Source organism: Pongo abelii, chromosome 9 (genome assembly GCF_028885655.2).
Source record: "Pongo abelii isolate AG06213 chromosome 9, NHGRI_mPonAbe1-v2.0_pri, whole genome shotgun sequence".
In the NCBI taxonomy this organism is placed as follows: domain Eukaryota; kingdom Metazoa; phylum Chordata; class Mammalia; order Primates; family Hominidae; genus Pongo; species Pongo abelii.
In genome coordinates this window covers 35,622,611-35,642,361 of record NC_071994.2, presented here as the reverse complement: position 1 = coordinate 35,642,361, position 19,751 = coordinate 35,622,611, and the positions used below count along the sequence as shown (strand labels likewise).

Sequence of the window (19,751 nt, the reverse complement as noted above, 5' to 3'; positions counted from 1 at the left end):
GTCTTTTAACTGTATTTTGATGGAGTCCTGGTGAGCAGCTATGGAAGGGGTGGTGGTGTTTCACACTACTGGGTTAACGAGAGAGGTGGGTAGCGGGTGCTGGGGAGGCGGGGTCAGGGGCCGGACTAGCAGAGAGGAGCAGGAGGGACTCTGGTTGTGGGGGGGCAGGAAAAGGTGATAGAAGCTTTGAATTTGGCTAAAATGTTTCAGCCTAGGATGGGGGTGGGGCAGTGAAGCATGATAAGAAAGGAGTGTGAAGAAAAATAGTATTAGATAGGGAACAAGTAAGGGATTCAGTAGCGTGTGGATGTGAGATGAGACCTGGGAAGGTTAAGTGAGTGCTAAAAATTTAGGTAAAGCCGAGTACCTGGCCCTGCTATCGATTAAAAAAGAGATCGGCTTACCTGCTATTAGCAGAGTTACCCTGGGCTCTGATGCAGATAGGGCCAGGGGCCCTGGGCTCCGTCAGTCTTCAGCAGCCAGGCCAAGGAGCTGTGGTAGGGTGAGCGATTTTTCACTCCTTACCTTGCCAGGGCTTTGAGGAGTTGATCTGTTAGCCTGGTTGTTACGAGGACAATCAGACTTCCAGTGACTGGTTTGTTGGCAGGCTGGGCAAGGAATTTTTGGTGTCCTTGGGTTGGGACATGCCCTCACCCAGTGGCCTTCTTTGCTGCATTTAAAACAGGCCACAGAAGGGAGGCTGCTATCGGGTCTTTTGTGCCCTTGGGTGCTATTGTCAGGTTGGCAAATAGCCGCAGCTAGTAGCTGGCATTTGGCACGATCTCGTTGGGCTTTATTTTTTCTTGTTCATCCCTATTATTAAAGACTTTGAAAGCCAGATTGAGAAGGTCTTGTTGTGGGGTTTGAGGGCCATCTTCAGCCTTTTTAAGTTTGCGCCATATGTTAGGAGCAGACTGAGAGATAAAATGGGTATTAAGAACAATAGTTTTTTCCCGGGAGGTGTGGTAAACACGGGTATATTTTTGGAGGGCCTCTGTAAGGCGGGAAAGAAATTCAGCGGGGTTTTCATCAGCTCTTTGAGGGATATCTTTGAGCTTTTCAAAATTTGCAGCCTTATGGGTTGCTTTGTTAAGGCCTGCAATGAGGCAAGTAATCATATGGTTACGAGATGCCCGGCCGGGGTCTGTGGGTTGGTACTCCCAAGGGGGCTTTTTGGGAGATAATATTTTATTTCAAAAATACAAGACTTTTAGATTGAAAAGCAAAGAACCACAATATATTCAAAAGTCTAAATATAAGATTAAAGATTACAAGCATGAGTCATGCCTCTAATCCCAGCACTTTGGGAGGTCGAGGCAGGAGGATCAATCACTTGAGCCCAGGATTTCAAGACCAGCCTGGGCAACATAGTGAGACTCTGTCTCTACAAAAACAAACAAACAAAAAATACCAATAGCCAGGTGTGGTGGCACATGCTGTAGTCCCAGTTACTCAGGAGACTAAGGTGGGAGAATCACCTGAGACTGGGAGGCCAAGACTTGAGTGAGCTGTAATCATGCCACTGCACTCCAGCCTGGGCAAAAGAGCAAGACCGTTGTCTTAAAAAAATAGAAAATTTGTACTCACAAGAAAGAAATTATAGAAGAGAACAGCTAAGACTAAAAATTCGGAAGTCATATAGTTATAGAAGTATACTATAAATTACTTTATTAAAAGGATATGGTGAATGATAAATTAGTGCAAATCTCAGAACTGATGGAAAGGCATCATGTAAGTGTGAAGAGAGATTCTGCCTATCTGCTTAGCTGCTAGTGATACAATTAAAGTAAAAAGATAATACTTGAAAATTTAGAAAGAGGACTATTATCCTGGGCCTCATTTTTTGTTTGTTTTGTTTTTTAACTTACTTTATTTTCAACTTTTATTTTAGATTCAAAGGGTACATTTGCAGGTTTGATACAAAAGTATATTGCATGATGCTGAGGTTTGGGTTTCTGTTGATCACTTCACCCCGGTAGTGAGCATAGTACCCAATAGGTGTTTTTCAACCCTTGCCTCCCTTCCCCCTCTGTATTCCCCAGTGTCTGTTGTTCTCACCTTTATGTTCATGTGTACCAATGTTTAACTCCCACTTACAAGTGAGAACATGCAGTATTTGGTTATCTGTTTCAGCATTTCACTTAGGAGAGTGGCTGGGCCTCATTTTGACCAGTGGAGAGGAACTGCTTGCTTGCATGTTTGCCTTGTTTTTACCTCCTTTCTGTCCTTTAAAGGCCATCAGGTATACAGAGTTAAGTGAATCATCTTATTCCTCAGTTCATGCATGGTATCCTATCTCACTGGTATGCATGGGTTTTGTTTTATCATTTTCCACCTTATTCACCCATTCCTAATCTCAGTCATCTCCTCCACAGTTATGTTTATGTATATCCTTCCAGATTTCTGCCCTTACTTCAATAATATAATCTTTGACCCTTGACTCTTCTCTCTCTCTGCATCCAATCTGTTAGCATGTCCTGTCAACTGTATCTTCAAAATGTATCCAGATACCACTTTTGCAACCTTCAACTCTGCATGCTAGCCTGCATTACCCACATTTCTTGCCACAGCTATTGGGATAGCCTCCTAATTGGTCTTGCTCTTTGCTCTTTGGTCCTTGCTCCTTGTTGGCTCCTGTTTTTCTTCAACATAGCCCTAGTGACTTTTTCAACATAGTACTGTCCAGTAGAATTTTCTGCAGTGATGGAAATTTTCTGTATCTGTGCTGTGTAATGTAGAGCCACTAGCCACATGCAGCAAATGAATACATGAAATGTGACTAGTAAGACCAAGGCACTGAATTTTAATTTTATTTTTCTTTAGTTAATTTAAGTAGCCATATATAATTAGTGGCTATCTTGTTAGGCAGTCCACTTTTACAGTATAAGTCGGCTCTTATCACTACTCTGCATCAAACTCTCCAATGATTCCCCAACTCATTCAGGATAGTAAATCCACGACCCTACAAGGCCTTACCTAATCTGATCGCTATCTCTCTCTCTGATCTCACTGGATCTCATTGAGGTTGGGGAAAGGGGAAAGGGAATACCAAGAATGTTTTCCAGGATTCTGATGTTAGGCTTAGGATAGTCCAATCTACTGAAATAAGTAAACATAATCATATGTCCGATAATATTTATTGAAAGCTTTTTCCGAATCTCAACACCGTCTATGAACTTGAGCACCTGCTATGAGCCTAGCATTATGCTAAGTTCTAGATCATTGCAGTGAACAAAGCAGTTGTTAACCTTGCCATTGTGTAGCTTACAGTCCAATAAGAAAGCACATAATTTTTTTTAAACAAGCAAACAAATATATATGTAGTTAAATATAAAGAAAAAGAACATTTTCTATGGGGGAAGCTAAGTGGGCAGAGAGGGCAGTGGGTATACCTTGAGTTGTGTTCACTCAAAGTCTTTCTAAGTGGAAACATTTTAGTTGAGACCCAACTAACAAGAAGGTAATCATGCAATGGGCACTGGGCCAAGAAGTATTATTGTCAGAAGGAACAGCAGATGTGCTAATAAAGGAAGGAACTTGGTGTTTTCAGGGATTTAAAAGGCCACTGTGGCTGAAATAGTGTGAGCAATGGAAAGAGCATGTGGAGGTGAGTTCAGGTGGCAAAGAAAGATCAATAACTGGAAGGAGTTTGGGGTGAAATGAGATTTTTTTTGCTCTTTTATTTAATTTATTTAAATGTCAATGCAAAAATTAATAAAGAGGGAATGGATGAAGATGTAGAAAAGAAAGCAGCAGTTTCTGAAGATATGTACTGATGACTTCTCTTAGTGAAATAATAGGCATAGTTATGCACTAGGGAATGGTTACTTACCTCTTGGGAGTTTGGGTTGAATTGAGAAACTTAAAAAGGGTTATTTCATAGACCGGAAGAATACACTGACTACAGAAATCTCAAATGGTTGGGGTGGTGCCAGTCTATCAGATTGTGTGGCTTTCTTGCTTCTGTGCTAAGATTCCTGGGTTGAAATTTTGCAAGGTGGAGTGAGTAGGACAAAGAACAAAGAAGTTTAAGCGATTAAAAATAGTGAACAAAATGTTGGATCATGAACTTTAGGCTGAAGAAAAACAATTGAAGACAATTGCTGTTGATACATATGTATATAAGGAGAAAGAGAAGGGGCAGTACAATGGTAGTAGATTTACTAATCTTAATAGTGGAGGTAAATGAACAAAGCAAGCTACTAAGATAAGTAATATTGGGTGAGAATAAGATGTTTGAATTAGGACTGTAAGCCAGGTGCAGAGTCTTCAATTAACAGTAAGGAAAATGTCCAGGGGCTTGATAAAGACAGCAACTTAAAAGGAGAATGGCTGGGGGTTAGCTATATGTAAAAGAAGCATGGATTTTTTTGTTAGTTTCCTTTTCCTAGGAAGTGGAGGAGGAGGAGTGATTTGAAAGTGATGCTGGAAAACAAAGAGAATACCAACCAAATGTCCCAAATATTGAGGAAAAGATTCTAAGCTGCAGCTTTATTTGGTTAGGCTCAAGTGTCTACCACCTTTCAAGGGAAATTCCGTCATGCTTTGGAGGGTGGTGGGCACTGTGGCTTTTATTAAGGTCTAAGGCTAATGGAAGCTGTAAAAACTGCAGCAATGGCTGTAGAGAGGTGGCTCTGCAGAAGTTTTTTCTGTATAAGAGATCAGGGGTGGTTACTGGGCTTTGCATCCATGATATAATGGAGTGAAAAAGCAGATTATAGAAATAGGATAAATAGCACAATCCTATTTACATAAAATTTTGTATAGCTTATCCCAAATTCTTTTCTAACACTAATTCAGGAGATGTTAATTTAGCTTCCAAAAACCTAGTGATATGCAGTCAAATAAGCTCATGAAAGACTGCAAACTAAATCCCCTTCCTAGATTATCTAAGAGATTCACAGTATACATTAGTATTTGAAAGGCTGTGAGGGAAATGCCAAACATTTTTGAAATACATAGTAATAATAATCCTCTTTACATTTGTTTATTGGTAAAACTCTTCTTTTTAGAATCAAAAACATTTTTATCAGCATACTTCTTAACATCCTGCAATCATTTTTCTCAGTAAGAAACAAGACTGGTATAGAGAGATGTCTTACAGGATATTCACCAAACTGTTAACAATATTTGCCTCTGGGTGGTGGATTCTGAATAAGTTTTTTTAATCATTATTCTTTGTATGTTTTATACGTTTGAATTGTTATGATGAACAAGAGTCTTTTTTTTTTTTTTTTTTGAGATGGAGTCTCGCTCTGTTGCCTAGTGCAGTGGTGTGATCTCGGCTCACTGCAGCCTCCACCTCCTGGGTTCAAGCAATTCTCCTGCCTCGGCCTCCCGAGTAGCTGGGATTACAGGCGCACACCACCACACCTGGCTAATTTTTTTGTATTTTTAGTAGAGATGGGGTTTCACCATGTTGGCCAGGCTGGTCTCGAACTCCTGACCTCAAGTGACCTGTTTGCCTTGGCCTCCCAAAGTTCTGGGATTACAGGCATGAGCCACCGTGCCTGGCCTGAACACTCAAGTCATTTTTATAACAAGGGAAGGGATTTCAAATTATGGGCCTAATCATTTGGTAATAAAATAGTAAATTCTTACCTTATATCTCACATCATACTGTATTTCCATAGAGTTAAAGAGATAAATATAATAAATGAAATTATTAAAATAATCGCAGAAAATATGAATGAATGTCTTAAATTCTTGGAGTTGAGAAATAGCAATGAGTATATCTCATGCTCAGATCTAAATGCCATTCTCCATTCAAAGGCACTGGGACTCTTTGGAGAAATGGTTGATGGAAGAGAAAGGAAAAGATATGCCTGGAACATCTTTTTATGTGTAGAAGTTCTTAAAGAATGATGATGGCATATCAAAAGGACACAGAAGCCAGCCCAAAGGAGTTCTCACTGGGCATGTTGGCCAATTTGAGCATCAAAATAAATAATGATAGTAATTGATTTAATAAAATAGGAAGCTATAAGTACATACTGATATAAATAAATAAGTGAATAAATTGAAAGTTTTTTGAGGTATAAGATAACTTACATAGCCAGAAAGTACCATCCCACAAAATACTTATTAACTACAAAGGGGAAAAGAATAATTTTACAGTGCAGAAGACTAGAAGAATTACCTTAATCAAGTTAACATCACCAGTAGTGGGGGTGACCAAAAGCATGTATCACCAGATAATATGCAATGAGAACTCAGCAATATTTCTGTGATATTTCCACCAAAAATTAATAATTCAAATCTAATCATGAAGAAGCATCACACAAATCCAAGTTGGAAACACTCTACCAAACATCTGGACTATAATCCTCAAAAGTGTCAAGATCATGAAAGTTAAGGTAAATCTAAGGAACTTCCATATTGAAGGAGACTGAAGAGAACAAATGACAACTGAATGCAACACATGATTCTAAACTATTTCGTTTTGCTGTATAGGATGATATTGGAACAACTGGTGAAACTTGAATGGGGTGTGAGGATTATATGGTAGTCTCAGTTTCCTCCTTTTACCAGTGTGCCAGGTCAGATGGTTGTATTGTTCTCCTCTAGAAGAATGTCTTTGTTTGTAGGAATCATATCCTAAATTATTAAGAAGTGATAAGTCATCAGGTCAGCAACTTACTCTCAAGTGGAATGGGAAAAAAAATTTTTTTTTTCTATATTTGCAACTTTTACGTAAGTTTGAGATGGTTTCAAAATTTCAAAAATTACAAACATATGTGCATATATTTCAGTAAATTATGGTTATGTTTAAATGGGTAAGAAAAAATTGAATACCCGACTTCAAAACAGGCAAAAGGTTAACGTTAAGAGGATGTTCTCAGAAAAAGATACAGAAATGACCAATAAATGTCACTATATCAAAAGAAACGTAAACCAGAACCAAAGAGATAGCACTTAGCATACAGTAGCTGGCATAGTAAAGGGTTAATGAATCTTAGCCATCATAATTGTTATTATTTCTGTTTATTGTTTGAAATTTATTGTAAGAAACATGTATTTTTATTAAAAGATAAATCAACAAAGTTATTTTTACTTTGGGAAAAAATGTACCTACTTGGGCAAATATTTTTCATCTGAACACAATCAGCTTTTTTTTTTTCCCTATCCCACTTTTTCATTTAAGAAAAGTTTATTTGGAGATCAGTTCTCCTTAGATGTAGGCCCCTAAATGAACAGTGGCTATATTTCATGTTTCTCACACAACTTAGCTCACTTCTGAACGTGAATTAAAAGATTTGATAACATATTGTCCTTATTGCTACTCAATGAGCAAGTGGTAATTTTGTATTAGTCCCATCCCTTCATACCTCTTTAATTGCATACCTTGTTCCATCTAGTCATCCCACCCAATCACCCTCCATTCTGCAACTGGAGTGTTACTATATTATATTGACTTCATGGGGATTGATCATAACTAAGTTAATGAGAACTGATTTTTCTGTCAAGTACTATTTTTATTTTGTCATATTACATTTATCTCATTTAATTCTTCAAAAATCCTATGACGTTAGTAGTATCCCCAGTTTGAAAAGAAGGAAATAGAAACAACAGATTTCGTTTACTTAAAGTTACACAGAGACTAAAACTCAAGGGACCCCAGACAGCCAAATTACTCTTGAAAAAGACCAAAGTCGGAAGTTTTATACTTCCTAATTTCAGAACATGTTACATAGCTACAGTAATTAAAACATTGTGGTATAAAGTAAAAATTGCGTATAAGGACAGATACACAAACCAATAGAATAGATAGCCCAAAAATAAATTTTGGTATATATGGTCAAATAATCTTCAACAGGGTACCAAGGTCACTCACAGGGACTGTTTAACAAATGGGAAGACTGAGTATCTACATGCAAAAAAATAAAAATAAATATGAAGATAGATCCTTGTCTTACACCATATGCAAAAATTAAAATGGATTAAAGACCTAAACATAAGATTCAAAACTATTAAAATCCTGGAAGAAAACATAGGGGAAACATAGGGGAAGAAAACATAGGGGAATCTTGGATTCGGCCATTATTTCTTGGATATGACACCAAAAGCACAAACAATAAAAGCAAAAATAGACAAATAGGACTACATCAAACTTAAACTTTTGTGCATGAAAGGACTTAATCAACAGTGAAAAGGCAACGTAAGAAATGGTAAAAAATATTTGGAAATTATATATCTGATAAGAGGCCAATATCCAGAATAAAGAACTCCTACAACTTGACAACATAAAAACAAATAACCTGACTTTATAAAATAGGCAAAGGACTTGAATAGACATTTCTCCAAAGATGATATACAGAAGGCTAACAGGCATATCAATAAGGGCTCACTATCACTAATCATTAGACAAGTACAAGTCAAAACCACAAGATACCCTCTCACATCTGTTAGGATAAAAACAAAAAATAGGAAAGGAAAAAGTAAAAAAGAACAGAAAAGATCAAGTGTTGGTTAGGATGTGGAGAAATTGGAACCCTTGTGCACTATTGGGATTGTAAAATGTGTAACTGCTATGGAAAACAGCATGGCAGTTTCTCAAAACCGTATGATCCAACAATCCCACTTCCAGGTATATGTCCAAAAAAATGGAAAGCAGGGATTTGAAGAGATATTTGGACACCCATGTTCATAGCAGCATTATTTGCAGTTGGCAAGAGGTGATAGTAGTGCAAATGTCCACCAACTGATGAACTGATAAACAAAATATACCATATAATGGAATGTTATTTAGCCTTAAAAATGATGGAAATACATATTTCATATATAAATACATATGTAAAAATACATATTACAACGTGAATGAACCTTGACATTGTACTAAGTGAAATCAGTTACAAAAAGATAAATATGATTCTACTCATATGTGATATCTAAAGTAGTCAAATTTCACAGAAACCAAAAACGGAATGGTAGTTACCAGGGGCTGAGGCAAAGAGGGAAGTGAGGAGTTGTTGTTTCTTGTTTCATGGATATACAGTTTCAGTTTTACAAGATAAAAAAGTTCTGGAGATCTGTTTAACTTAATATTAAGTTGTACAACACATCTGTTGAATATAGTTACCATTACTGAACTATATACTCAAAAGTGGTTAAGATAGTAAATTTTATATTATATGAGTTTTTTAACCACAATTAAAAAGAAAAATGGGGAAAAACAGATTGGATTTGAAAATCAGCATATTCTGTTAATAGAAGATAAATCAAAACCAAACGAAGAAATACTCAAACTAAAATGACAAATAAAGATATTCCAAGCCAAAAAAAAAGTTAAAAAAAGAAAAAACACCCCAAAAGCAAAAACAAAATGAGATACCACTTCACATCCTCTAGGATAGCTAGAATGAAAGAATCAGATAATAACAAGTGTTGACAAGGATGTGAAGAAATCAAAACCATCATACACAGCTGATGAGACCATAAAATAGTAGTCTTTTGGACTGGTACACTCTGGCATTTCTCAAAAAGTTAAAGTTAACATTTGACCGAGAAATTCTACTCCTGGGTATACCCCCAAGAGGATTAAAACAGAACCTTTTTTTTGTACATTTATGTACAAAAACCTGTACATAAATGTTCATAACAGCATTATTCATAATAGCTCACAAGTGGAAACAACCCAGATGTTCCTCAACTGATGAGTGGATAAAGAATGGTATATCCATACAATGGAATATTTATTTCATCATAAAAAGGAATGAAGTACTGATACAGGGTACAACTCAGATGAATCCTTAAAACATTATAGTAAGTGAGAGAAAACAATTGTCTTAGTCCGTTTTGTGCTGCTATAACAGAATACCATAGACTAAGTAACGTATAAACAATAGAAATTTATTTCTCATAGTTCTGAAAGTTTGAAAGCCCAAGGTCAAGTTGCCAGCATGTTTGGTGTCGGTTGAGGACCTAGTCACCACTTCCAACATGGTAGTTTGAACACTGCATTCTCCAGAGGGGAGGAGCCCTGTTCCTCACATGGCAAAAGAATGGAAGAACCAGGAGAGTGAGAAAGGACTGAACTCACCCTTTTGTACTGGCACCAATCCTGCCCATGATGGTGGAGCCCTTATGGCCAAATCACCTTTCAGAGGTCCCACCACTTAATACTGTAACAATGGCAACTGAATTTCAACATGAGTTTTAGAGGGGAACGACATTCAAACCATAGTACCCTTCAGAAAAGACAACATATTACATGATTTCATTTGTGTGAAATAATAATATGAAATATAGAGAGGCAGAAAGTACATTAATGGTTCCTTAGGGCTAGGAGAATTGGAGGGAGTTGATAAAACAGGTATGAGATTCCTTTTTGAAGGAATGAAAATATTCTAAAATTGTGATAATACTTAAAGTAGCCGTGAATATACTAGAACTGTTGAATTGTACACTTTCAGTGGGTGAATTGTATGGTATCTGAATTCTATCTCAATAAAGTTGTTACCAAAAAAAAGAAAACAGACCAATTGAATTTAGCCATTGGAGGTTATCAGTCACCATAATAAAAGCAGTTTTAATGGATGCGATGGGGGTGGTGACATCCTACTTGGAATGGATTTAAGTGAAAATGTAAGGAGAGGATTGGAGGCACTGAATTTTAGAAAATTTAAGGGGTTTGGTGCAGAGAAATAGAGTAGTAGCTGGCAAAGGAGGTGGGACAAGTGGTGGTTTTATTTTTTCAAGGGAGAGATAACAGTATGTTTATATATTATAGGAAACAATAAGTAGAAAAGGAGAAGTTAATAATGGAGGAGAGAGGAGAGAATTGCCCAAGTGATATTTTATGGTATGAGGCCCGTGCACAAGTGGAGGTACTGGGTTGGTATAGGAGTTTAGTTAGTTCACATATGGCAGCCTGTGAGAAGACAGAATATATATTTGGCTACACATGCTGAGAATGTGGTGTCTTAGTCTGTTCAGGCTACTCTAACAAAAATACCATAAATGGCAGCTTATAAATAACAGAAATGTATTTCTTATGGTTCTGGAGGCTGTGAAGTTCCAAGATAAGGGTGCCAGCATAGTCAGGTTCTGGTGAGGGCCCACTTTCTTCATAGATAGGTGTCTTCTCTCTGTAACCTCGGGCATGGCAGAAGAGGAATACAGGCTCCCATGGACCCCTTTTAAGAGAGTATTAATCTAATTTATGAGTGCTCCACCCTCATGACGTAATCACCTCCCAAAGTTTTCACCTCTGTTTTTTATTGGGTTTTTTTTTTTTAACTTTTAAATTCAGGGGTATAAGTGCAGGTTTGTTACATAAGCAAACTTGTGTCATGGGGGTTTGTTGCACGGATTATGTCATTACTCAGGTATTATGCCTAGTACCCATTGGTTATTTTTCCTGATCCTCTCCCTCTTCCCACCCTTCACCTTCCAAAAGGCCCCAGTGTGTGTTGTTTTCCTTCTTGTGTCCATGTGTTTTCAAGTTCTCACCTTTTAATACTGTTGCATATTAGGGCTCAACATACAAGTGTTGTGGGGACATGAGCATTCAAACCATAGCAGGTAGAAAATGTGCGCTAGGTGTCCCTTCTGGCTGCTTCTGTTTTCTCAGTGAAAGGCTATAAACTGATAATGAAGATGGAGGAAGAGATATTGGAGGTTTCAACAAAAAAAGAAAAAGAGAAAGTATGACATTGTCATCTAGGAGAGTGAGGATATGTATAGTGGGAATAGCCTTAAGGGCCTATTGAGGTTTGTGGTCATGAAATTAAAGTCATACCAGTCTGTTTCTCTGGCCATTTTTAGCTACACTGAGGCAAGTGTGGAATAGACAGAGAGTTGTGTTTAACAAGAATAGCAGTAAGTGTGACAAAGCAAGAGAAGAGCAAGGAAGTGAGGATAAGGATTGACCATGGACTGAGATGGTTAATTAATTGAAAGAGCTTATCAAAGCAGGTGAGTGAAAGGTGTGATAGACAATGGTATAGAGATCTCAGCAGGGTCAAATAATTGCATATGGGTACTAGGTGGAAAGAAAGTAGTGGTTATATAGAGGGGTGTGCATGAAATTGAGATTATAGAGGTATGGCAGTTATTGATAATTACATGGTCTAAAAAACAACCATGGGGATGATCAACTTCAATAGAATGGAGATAAGATCACTGAAAGAGAGATCAAAAAACTGAAAGGCCAGAGTGTTAGAAAGGTGAGTCATGACCCAGAGTTGGATAGATGACAGCAACAGTGAAGGGTAGTAGGAGACATAGTCTAAAACGTTGTTTACATCAGTAATTAAAGGAGGTCAGAGTGATGTCAAGCTGAGTTATTTTTCATGAAGGATCATAACCACTCTTAATAGTATCCCTGTCAGAACATGGATTGCTTAGACCATACATGTAATTTGTGCATCCTCATAGTTCTTAGTATTTTCCTAGCTGTGGCCCAGAGGTTTCTGCTGGTCATTGTTCTTCTTGGTGCCCTTAATACATTCCTACACTTTATAATGTTCTTAGTTGAACATCCATGGTGAAGATAATCAAACTCAGTATTCTTAGATGAAAATCATCAGAGGAGAAAAATCAGTAAATGACAGCCTTCAGGGTAACAGTAATGAAATTTTTAACTTGAAAATTACTTGTGAATAGACTTCACAGTCTCTGTAGTCACATGCAAATTATATGCTAATATAACTTTAGCTCAGCAAACTATTTTATACAATTAGTTGAGACACTTGATATTGTGCCTACTGCCTTACAAGGGTATCTCACTATTTGTCATAGATGAATACCTAAAATATATGTGTAAATAGAATTTTGGTAATACAAATCATGCTTTCTCATTTATTTGCATAATAATGTCAAAAATGCTTCGTCTTCACTTTAAATTAATCCTAATTGGGAGTGATAACAGCTTCTCATCCTAAGTGTTTCTATCAAGTAGTTAAATCAATATTTAAATACACCAGAAGTTCTTATTTTTAAAAGCCCAGCAATGACTGATTTTAATGAGAAAAATCATTTTTGAACCATATGATTTCAAAGTCAGAATGGACAACATAGATTATCTAATGCAACCCTTGGCTTTACAGATGAGAAAATTTCGAAGACCAGAACAGAAAATTTAAACAATTTACCTCATACCACACATGTACATGTTGACACAGGTAGAACTAGAACCCAGATCTTAAACCTACATTCCAACTATACAATACTCGTATCTAGTTTATATATTTGTAAGCATACACTTCACAGTATTGAGTTTTCTTTATACATCGTGTACCAAGTACATTGTAAGTAAGGCCTTGGTGGAGGCCTCCATCAGTGCAACTGAAAGAGAAATCTCTTCCTAAAACTATGCACCTGAATGCTTCATTTGGCTATGTTGAATGGAGCCATGTTCAGACCTCCTCTGGACCACATTACCACAGGCTTTTCATTGACTCTAGATCTCACTGTGGGGCATTATCTTAGTATAGCCAAAAGAGCAGGTAATTTGAGATTTTGGAAGTTTGAGTTTTAAGAGCCGTTTGTGTCTCTTAATTGTTTCACAGCCTTGGGCAAATTATTTAGCCTCAAAATGGTCTTAAAATCTCAACCATAAAATGGGGAGAATGACTATACTTAACCTCACAAGGTTATTCTACTCATCAAATGTGGTGACTGTGATACAAAAGTGTTTTGATTATTTACTATGTACCAGACACTTTATCAGTTGATATAATTAAAATCAGGTAGTCTTATTGAAAATCAACCCAAGAGCCTGTTATCTATGTATAGATTTTTCACTTATCAACAAGTTATTTTAATATCACATGTACATTATCTTATTTTTGTAACTTAACCTTTTCACTGATAAAATATTGTCTCCTGTTACCCAAGGTTTTTTGTTGGTGGTGGCAGTGTTGTATATTGTTCTTTACTCATATTTAAATATTTTTGTATTAAACCCCTCAGTTGAAGTGACTTTTTTCTTTTTTCTTAATTATTAAAAGATTTTTAAGTGTTTCTTTGAGGACTTTTGCTAAGTGTTCCTTTGTTTATTGTTTCCAAAACTGTAGTTTTTATCTGTTATTTATCATCTACCTGTATTTGACTTCTTTTGTAGAATACTACATCTTCTTTTGTAGAATACTACATCTGATTCTTTTTTTTACAGCTAATTTTTTTATCTTTCTTAATAAGATTGAATGGCAACACTACTTCTCACAGCAAAACCAATGCAGTTTGTTGATAGGAATTAAAATTATCTGATGCAAATGTGCTTTAGACCTCTTGAGGAAAATTAGAGATGGGTGATAGAATACTGATAAGCATGAGTTTCATTTTTTTCTATCATCTCTAAAAAATATGAAACTTGGTCATCAGAAAACAGGTTTACATTTGTGTCTTTTGGCCCCTTTTATCCATGTTTATATATTAGTATAAAGAAATAAATTCTTACTAAACAACATGATAATATTAGCAGAAAAGCATGAATAATGCACATGGAACAATTTTACTTTTTTAACTAAAGAAAATATTAAATGCTTGATATTTTAAAGGTAAAAAGTAAAGTTCTAGTAATTGTTTTTATGTTCTTTGTATAGCTAATAGTTTTAAAGGCACATTGTAGAATCTCAAAATAGATCATTATAATATAAAAGTTGTTGAAAATGTATGAAAATCAGGCAAAATAGTATACAAATTCGTATAATGTGATCACAGAACGATTAGAAATGTGCCACTTTTGAAGCATGTTTTAAATAATTTGATAACGTAATCTTTGTTGAATGTTTGGAAACATTAATAAAGAAGCCAGGATCATATTTTTAACTGGGTTTACTTCTTGCCAACTCCTGTTTTATCAGTGCCTACACTACTAAACACACACACAAGAGTAAGCATCCTCAAAAGTAAAGGATTTTCATAACAAACCAAAATTTTAGATGACAATAGAAGATATTTCTTTTCAGCAAATATATATATATGTATAACTAGAAATATATATATATATTACTAGAAACATTGCTGGCAAAGAAACATGGAGATTAATAGTACTTAGTATTTTATTATCAATATCATGTAAATGATTTCAGTTTTAAATGATTTAATCCCATATATTCAAAAATTAATATTTACAATTGATATACCTAAATGTATTGATTTATTGCATTTTATTTTCTTATCAAATAGTTTATTTTTCTAGAAATCTAATTCGAGGAATTTATTTTATTACTTATAAAATTTTAAGCATTGTTGATGATTGAATTGTTTTATGTCAGGGTTAAATAAGAAATTAAGAAGTATTGGCTTTGCATCTTCCTTTTTATTCTCATATCAGAGAACCCCCCTATTCTGTGCAAAAATGGTAACAATCAACAGAGTAAAAAAATAACCTATGGAATGGGGGCAAATATTTGCAAACCATATGTCTAATAAAAGGGTTCATATTCAAAATATTAAGGAACTCAAACAACACAATAGCATGAAAACAAATAACTCAATTAAAAAATTGGATAAGGACCAAAATAGACATTTCTTAAAAGAAACTATACAGATGGCCAACACATATATGAAAAAGTGCTCAACATTATTCATCATCAGGGAAATGTACATTAAAAACACAATGAGGTTTCACCTCACACCTGTTAGAATGACTGTTATCAAAAAGACAAAAGTGTTGGAGATGATATGGACAAAAAGGAACCCTTGTATACTGTTGGTGGAAATATAAATTAGAACAGCCATTGTAGAAAACAGTATAGAGGTTCCTTTAAAAATCAAAAAGAGAACCACTATATCCAACAACCACAATTCTGAGCATTCAGTCATTTGACACTTATGAATGGAAATATATTCTGAGAAATACATTATTAGACAGTTTCATCATTGAGTGTAATTACACAAATCTACATGGTACAGTCTACATACCTAGGCTCTATAGTAGTCTCTTGGGCCTAGCCTATAAACTTGTGCAGCATGTTACTGGACTGAATAGGCAATTTTAATACAAGTATTTGTGTTTCTAAACACAGAAAAGTTTCAGTAAATAATAGTCTAAAAGATAAAAAGGGGTACACCTGTATAAGACACTTACCAAGAATGGAGCTTACAGGACTGGAAGTTGCTCTGAGTGAGTCAGTAAAGGGGTGGTAAGTGAATGTGAAGGCCTAACATACTACTGGATACTACTGTAGACTTTATAACACTGTACACTTAGGCTACACTAAATTTACTAAAAATATTTTCCTTTCTTCAATAAGAAATTCACCTTAGCTTCTGTAACATTTTTAATTTATAAACTTTTACATTTTAAAAACATTTTTAACTCTTATAATAACAACTTAAAACACACTTCACACAATTCTACTAAAATATTGTTTCTTTATATTCTTATTCTATATGCTATTTTTAATTTTTTTACTTTTAAAATTTTTTTCTTAAAAACTAAGACACAAGCCCACACATTACTCTAGGCCTGTGTGAGGTCATGATTATCAATATCACTGTCTTCTACCTCCACATCTTTTCCCACTGGAAGGTCTTCAGGGACAGTAACACACATATAGTTGTCATCTCTTGTGATAACAATGCCTTCTTCTGGAATACCTCCTGAAGGACCTGGTCGCCTGAGTCTATCTTATAGTTAGCTTTTTTTTTTTTTTCCAATAAATAAAAGGAGTATATTCTAACAATAAATAGTATAATAAATACATAAGCCAGTAAAATAATCATTTATTATTATTATGTACAATACATAATTATATGTGCTGTACTTTTTAGGACAGTTTGTTTATACAAGCATCACCATAAACATGTGAGTAATATGGCTACAACATCACTAGATGATGGGAATTTTTCAATTCTATTATAATCTTATGGGGCAATTGTTGTATACGTGGTCCATCATTGACCAAAACATCCCTATGCAGCGCATGACTGTATATCTAAAGGAAATAAAATCAGTATGTTGAAGACATATTTATACTCCCATGTTTACTATACCATTATTCACAATAATCAACATATGGAATCAACATAAGTGTTCATCAAGGGATGAATGAATAAAGAAAATGTGGTGTACACACACACAATGAACTTTTAACCTTCGAACAGAAATCTTGTCATTTATGACAACATGGATGAAACTGAAGGACATTATGGTAAATGAAATAAGCCCAACACAGAAAGATGAATATTGCATGATCCCCTATTATTATTGTATGAAATAATAATGGTTTGGGGTAGAATTATTATTAGTGGATTAGAATGCATTGGCTATATTTTTTATCCACTCTCCTATAACCCATAGTGACATTCATCAGATCGTTGGCTGGAATTCATTTCATAATCTGAAAGCTTGCAGATTTTACCACTTGTGCAAAGCAGATTGATCCAGATTAGAATTGAATCTACTGCACTATGTTCTGAAAAGTTGATCTAGCAGGGACAGATGTGTGTTAAGATATGAAATAGTCACAAAATTGCCCTTACAGAATATTATTTTTACACACATTTCCACACTCAGGAAAAAAAAATGTGTCTATGTAATCTACAGAATTTTCACTGAAAATGGAGAAATAACTGTATGAGAAATAGCCAAAGTACCAAATTCTTCATTATCTGGAACTGTATTTGTTTTGTTCACAACAGCATTCTTTTTGTTTGTTTTGTTTTTGCAAGATAGACACTTTTGGTTTATTGTGGCTGTTCAATTACATGTTTACAGACATGTACCTCTATTTTTCCTGAACCACCTACCATTGATTTTGCACACTAAGCAGTCTGCTATATTTCCTAACATTTTATATTCTTTACTGCTGCATTCATGCTTCAAATTAGATTTCATTCTTTCTTTAGGATATTTCTTCTGCCTATGTGATTGCTTACTTAGGATCACAGTAAAGCAAATACTTGCATAATTTTAAGGTCACCCACAGCTTTTACAGCATTAGGCACTTCAGTGTCTATGGTATTGCTATGCTGATGACATTATCATGACATTAATGTTCAGTCATAGCACATAGATTGTCCGTTATGCAGAATCTTAACTTCAGATAATGTAAAGCAGATTTTCCTCATGCTTACTGAAGATTCTTTGAGATTATTTCACAGCATTTGTAAAATATTTTAAAACAATAACATTAATGCTAATATTTATATGAGAAATAAATTTGGTTTTCTTCTTAAATTCATCCATTTATTGTCTTCTTTTAACAAAGGAAGTGAAGATTATACTCACTTCGTGTGTCTTAAAAAATCAAGCTTTAAAATTATTATTATTTTAGAAGTTTGTTCTAAGAAAATTAACTTTGATGGAAGATGAGCTCAGGTGATCAGGACATTGATTCAGGTGTACTTGGCATAGCAGTTCATTAACTATGTGTTAATTATGTATGATTAGTCCTGAAAATCTATAGTGGCTTCATCTTTTAGATTGCTTCATTAAATCATTAATTTTCTTGGAGGTAACTAAGCCTGACATAATTAAGTTATCTTAGTCTCCACAGGTTTTTATCTTCCCATGATATCAGGAACACTGAGCAAGTTATTATAAGGCATTGTAACTTATTCCCTGTATGTATTGACTTTATATTTTAGGATTATATAATACTATTTTGACATTCTTAAGTAATCTAATAAATGTATGCCTTTTAATTATTTACTTAATGTTTTAGCATAGATTGTGTTCTTCCTATGTAATAACCCATTTATGTATTTGAACCACTTCTTTTACCAACAGTTCTTTGACCCCTGGCTACACAAAGCTGCTTCAGTTTATCCAGAACATCATTTATGAGGAAGGATTTGATGGATCCAATCCTCAGGTATTAAATAGCTTCAAAGTCTTTTATAATTATTTATATAATGTTGTTTTCAAATTCTCTGGGGAGGGGAACCCAGAAGTTTTAGAATAATAAACAGTGAACAAGCTGTTTTCAAGCACAGAACATGCAAATAAGCAGAGCACAAGCAGCCTTAGTTTGACTGTTACTGTGTATTTAGAGTTTCAGCTAAGTTCTCAGTGGAGGCACATAAGACATACACGTGCTTTATCAACATCATTTTTAAATATGCATTTGTAGCATTTGGGATTAAGTAGCTGCATTTTGAGAATGACTTTTAAATCTGCAAGGCTTGTATTTTTCTATTTAAATTGTTCCTGTTTCTGATATTCAGGCCTTAATTTCAAATTACCTTATGAGTAAGAATTATGTTAAGATTTTATTGTATTATGCTTTGTTTTATTGAATTAAAAATACATTTTTATTTGCCATATTAAATATTTTATAACAACGATTTCTCTGTAGCTCTAATTTTTAAAACTTCCTCCAAATTTCCACTAATAAAGATGTTCTGGTTAGTTTAACTTAAACAAAGTGAGGAAGATTTTATTTCTACATATCATGCCTTTCAAAATTCTTCCACAGTGATTTTAATTGCTTTTGCTGCTAAATGATTTGCATTACATTTGTATTATTTTAGCAGAAGTATTTCTAAAGCACCATTATTTTTATTGAAGAAGACAGAGAAGCTGAAAGTCTTTTTTTTTTTTTTTTTTTTTGAAAGTCTTATTTTTGGCATTATCAGCTACATTTGTGCTCAATTCATGGATTTTTAAATATTCTTGTAAACTTTATAATTATATTTAACAGTTTTTCCATGGCAAAATAAATTATTTGTCAATTTGTTTTGATTGCCAGTTTAATTGCAGGTTGAAAATACTTATGTGTGTATGATAAAGTACAGTCATTTATTTATAGGTGACTTTTCATGTGTGTCATAATTTCTGTGACGGCCTTTAGTATTTA

The 19,751-nt window shown here is 34.8% G+C and overlaps 1 protein-coding gene across 7 annotated transcripts in view; it reads left to right on the top strand.

The window, feature by feature from the left end:
• ELP4 (elongator acetyltransferase complex subunit 4) overlaps window positions 1-19,751 on the top strand; it is a 279,587-nt gene that overhangs the window by 98,242 nt on the left and 161,594 nt on the right. For all 7 annotated transcript variants that reach the window (XM_002821917.5, XM_063728497.1, XM_054524527.2 and 4 more), the window contains exon 6: window positions 18,683-18,767. In XM_002821917.5, the coding sequence (XP_002821963.1) occupies window positions 18,683-18,767 (85 nt within the window). The remainder of the gene's footprint in view (window positions 1-18,682; window positions 18,768-19,751) is intronic.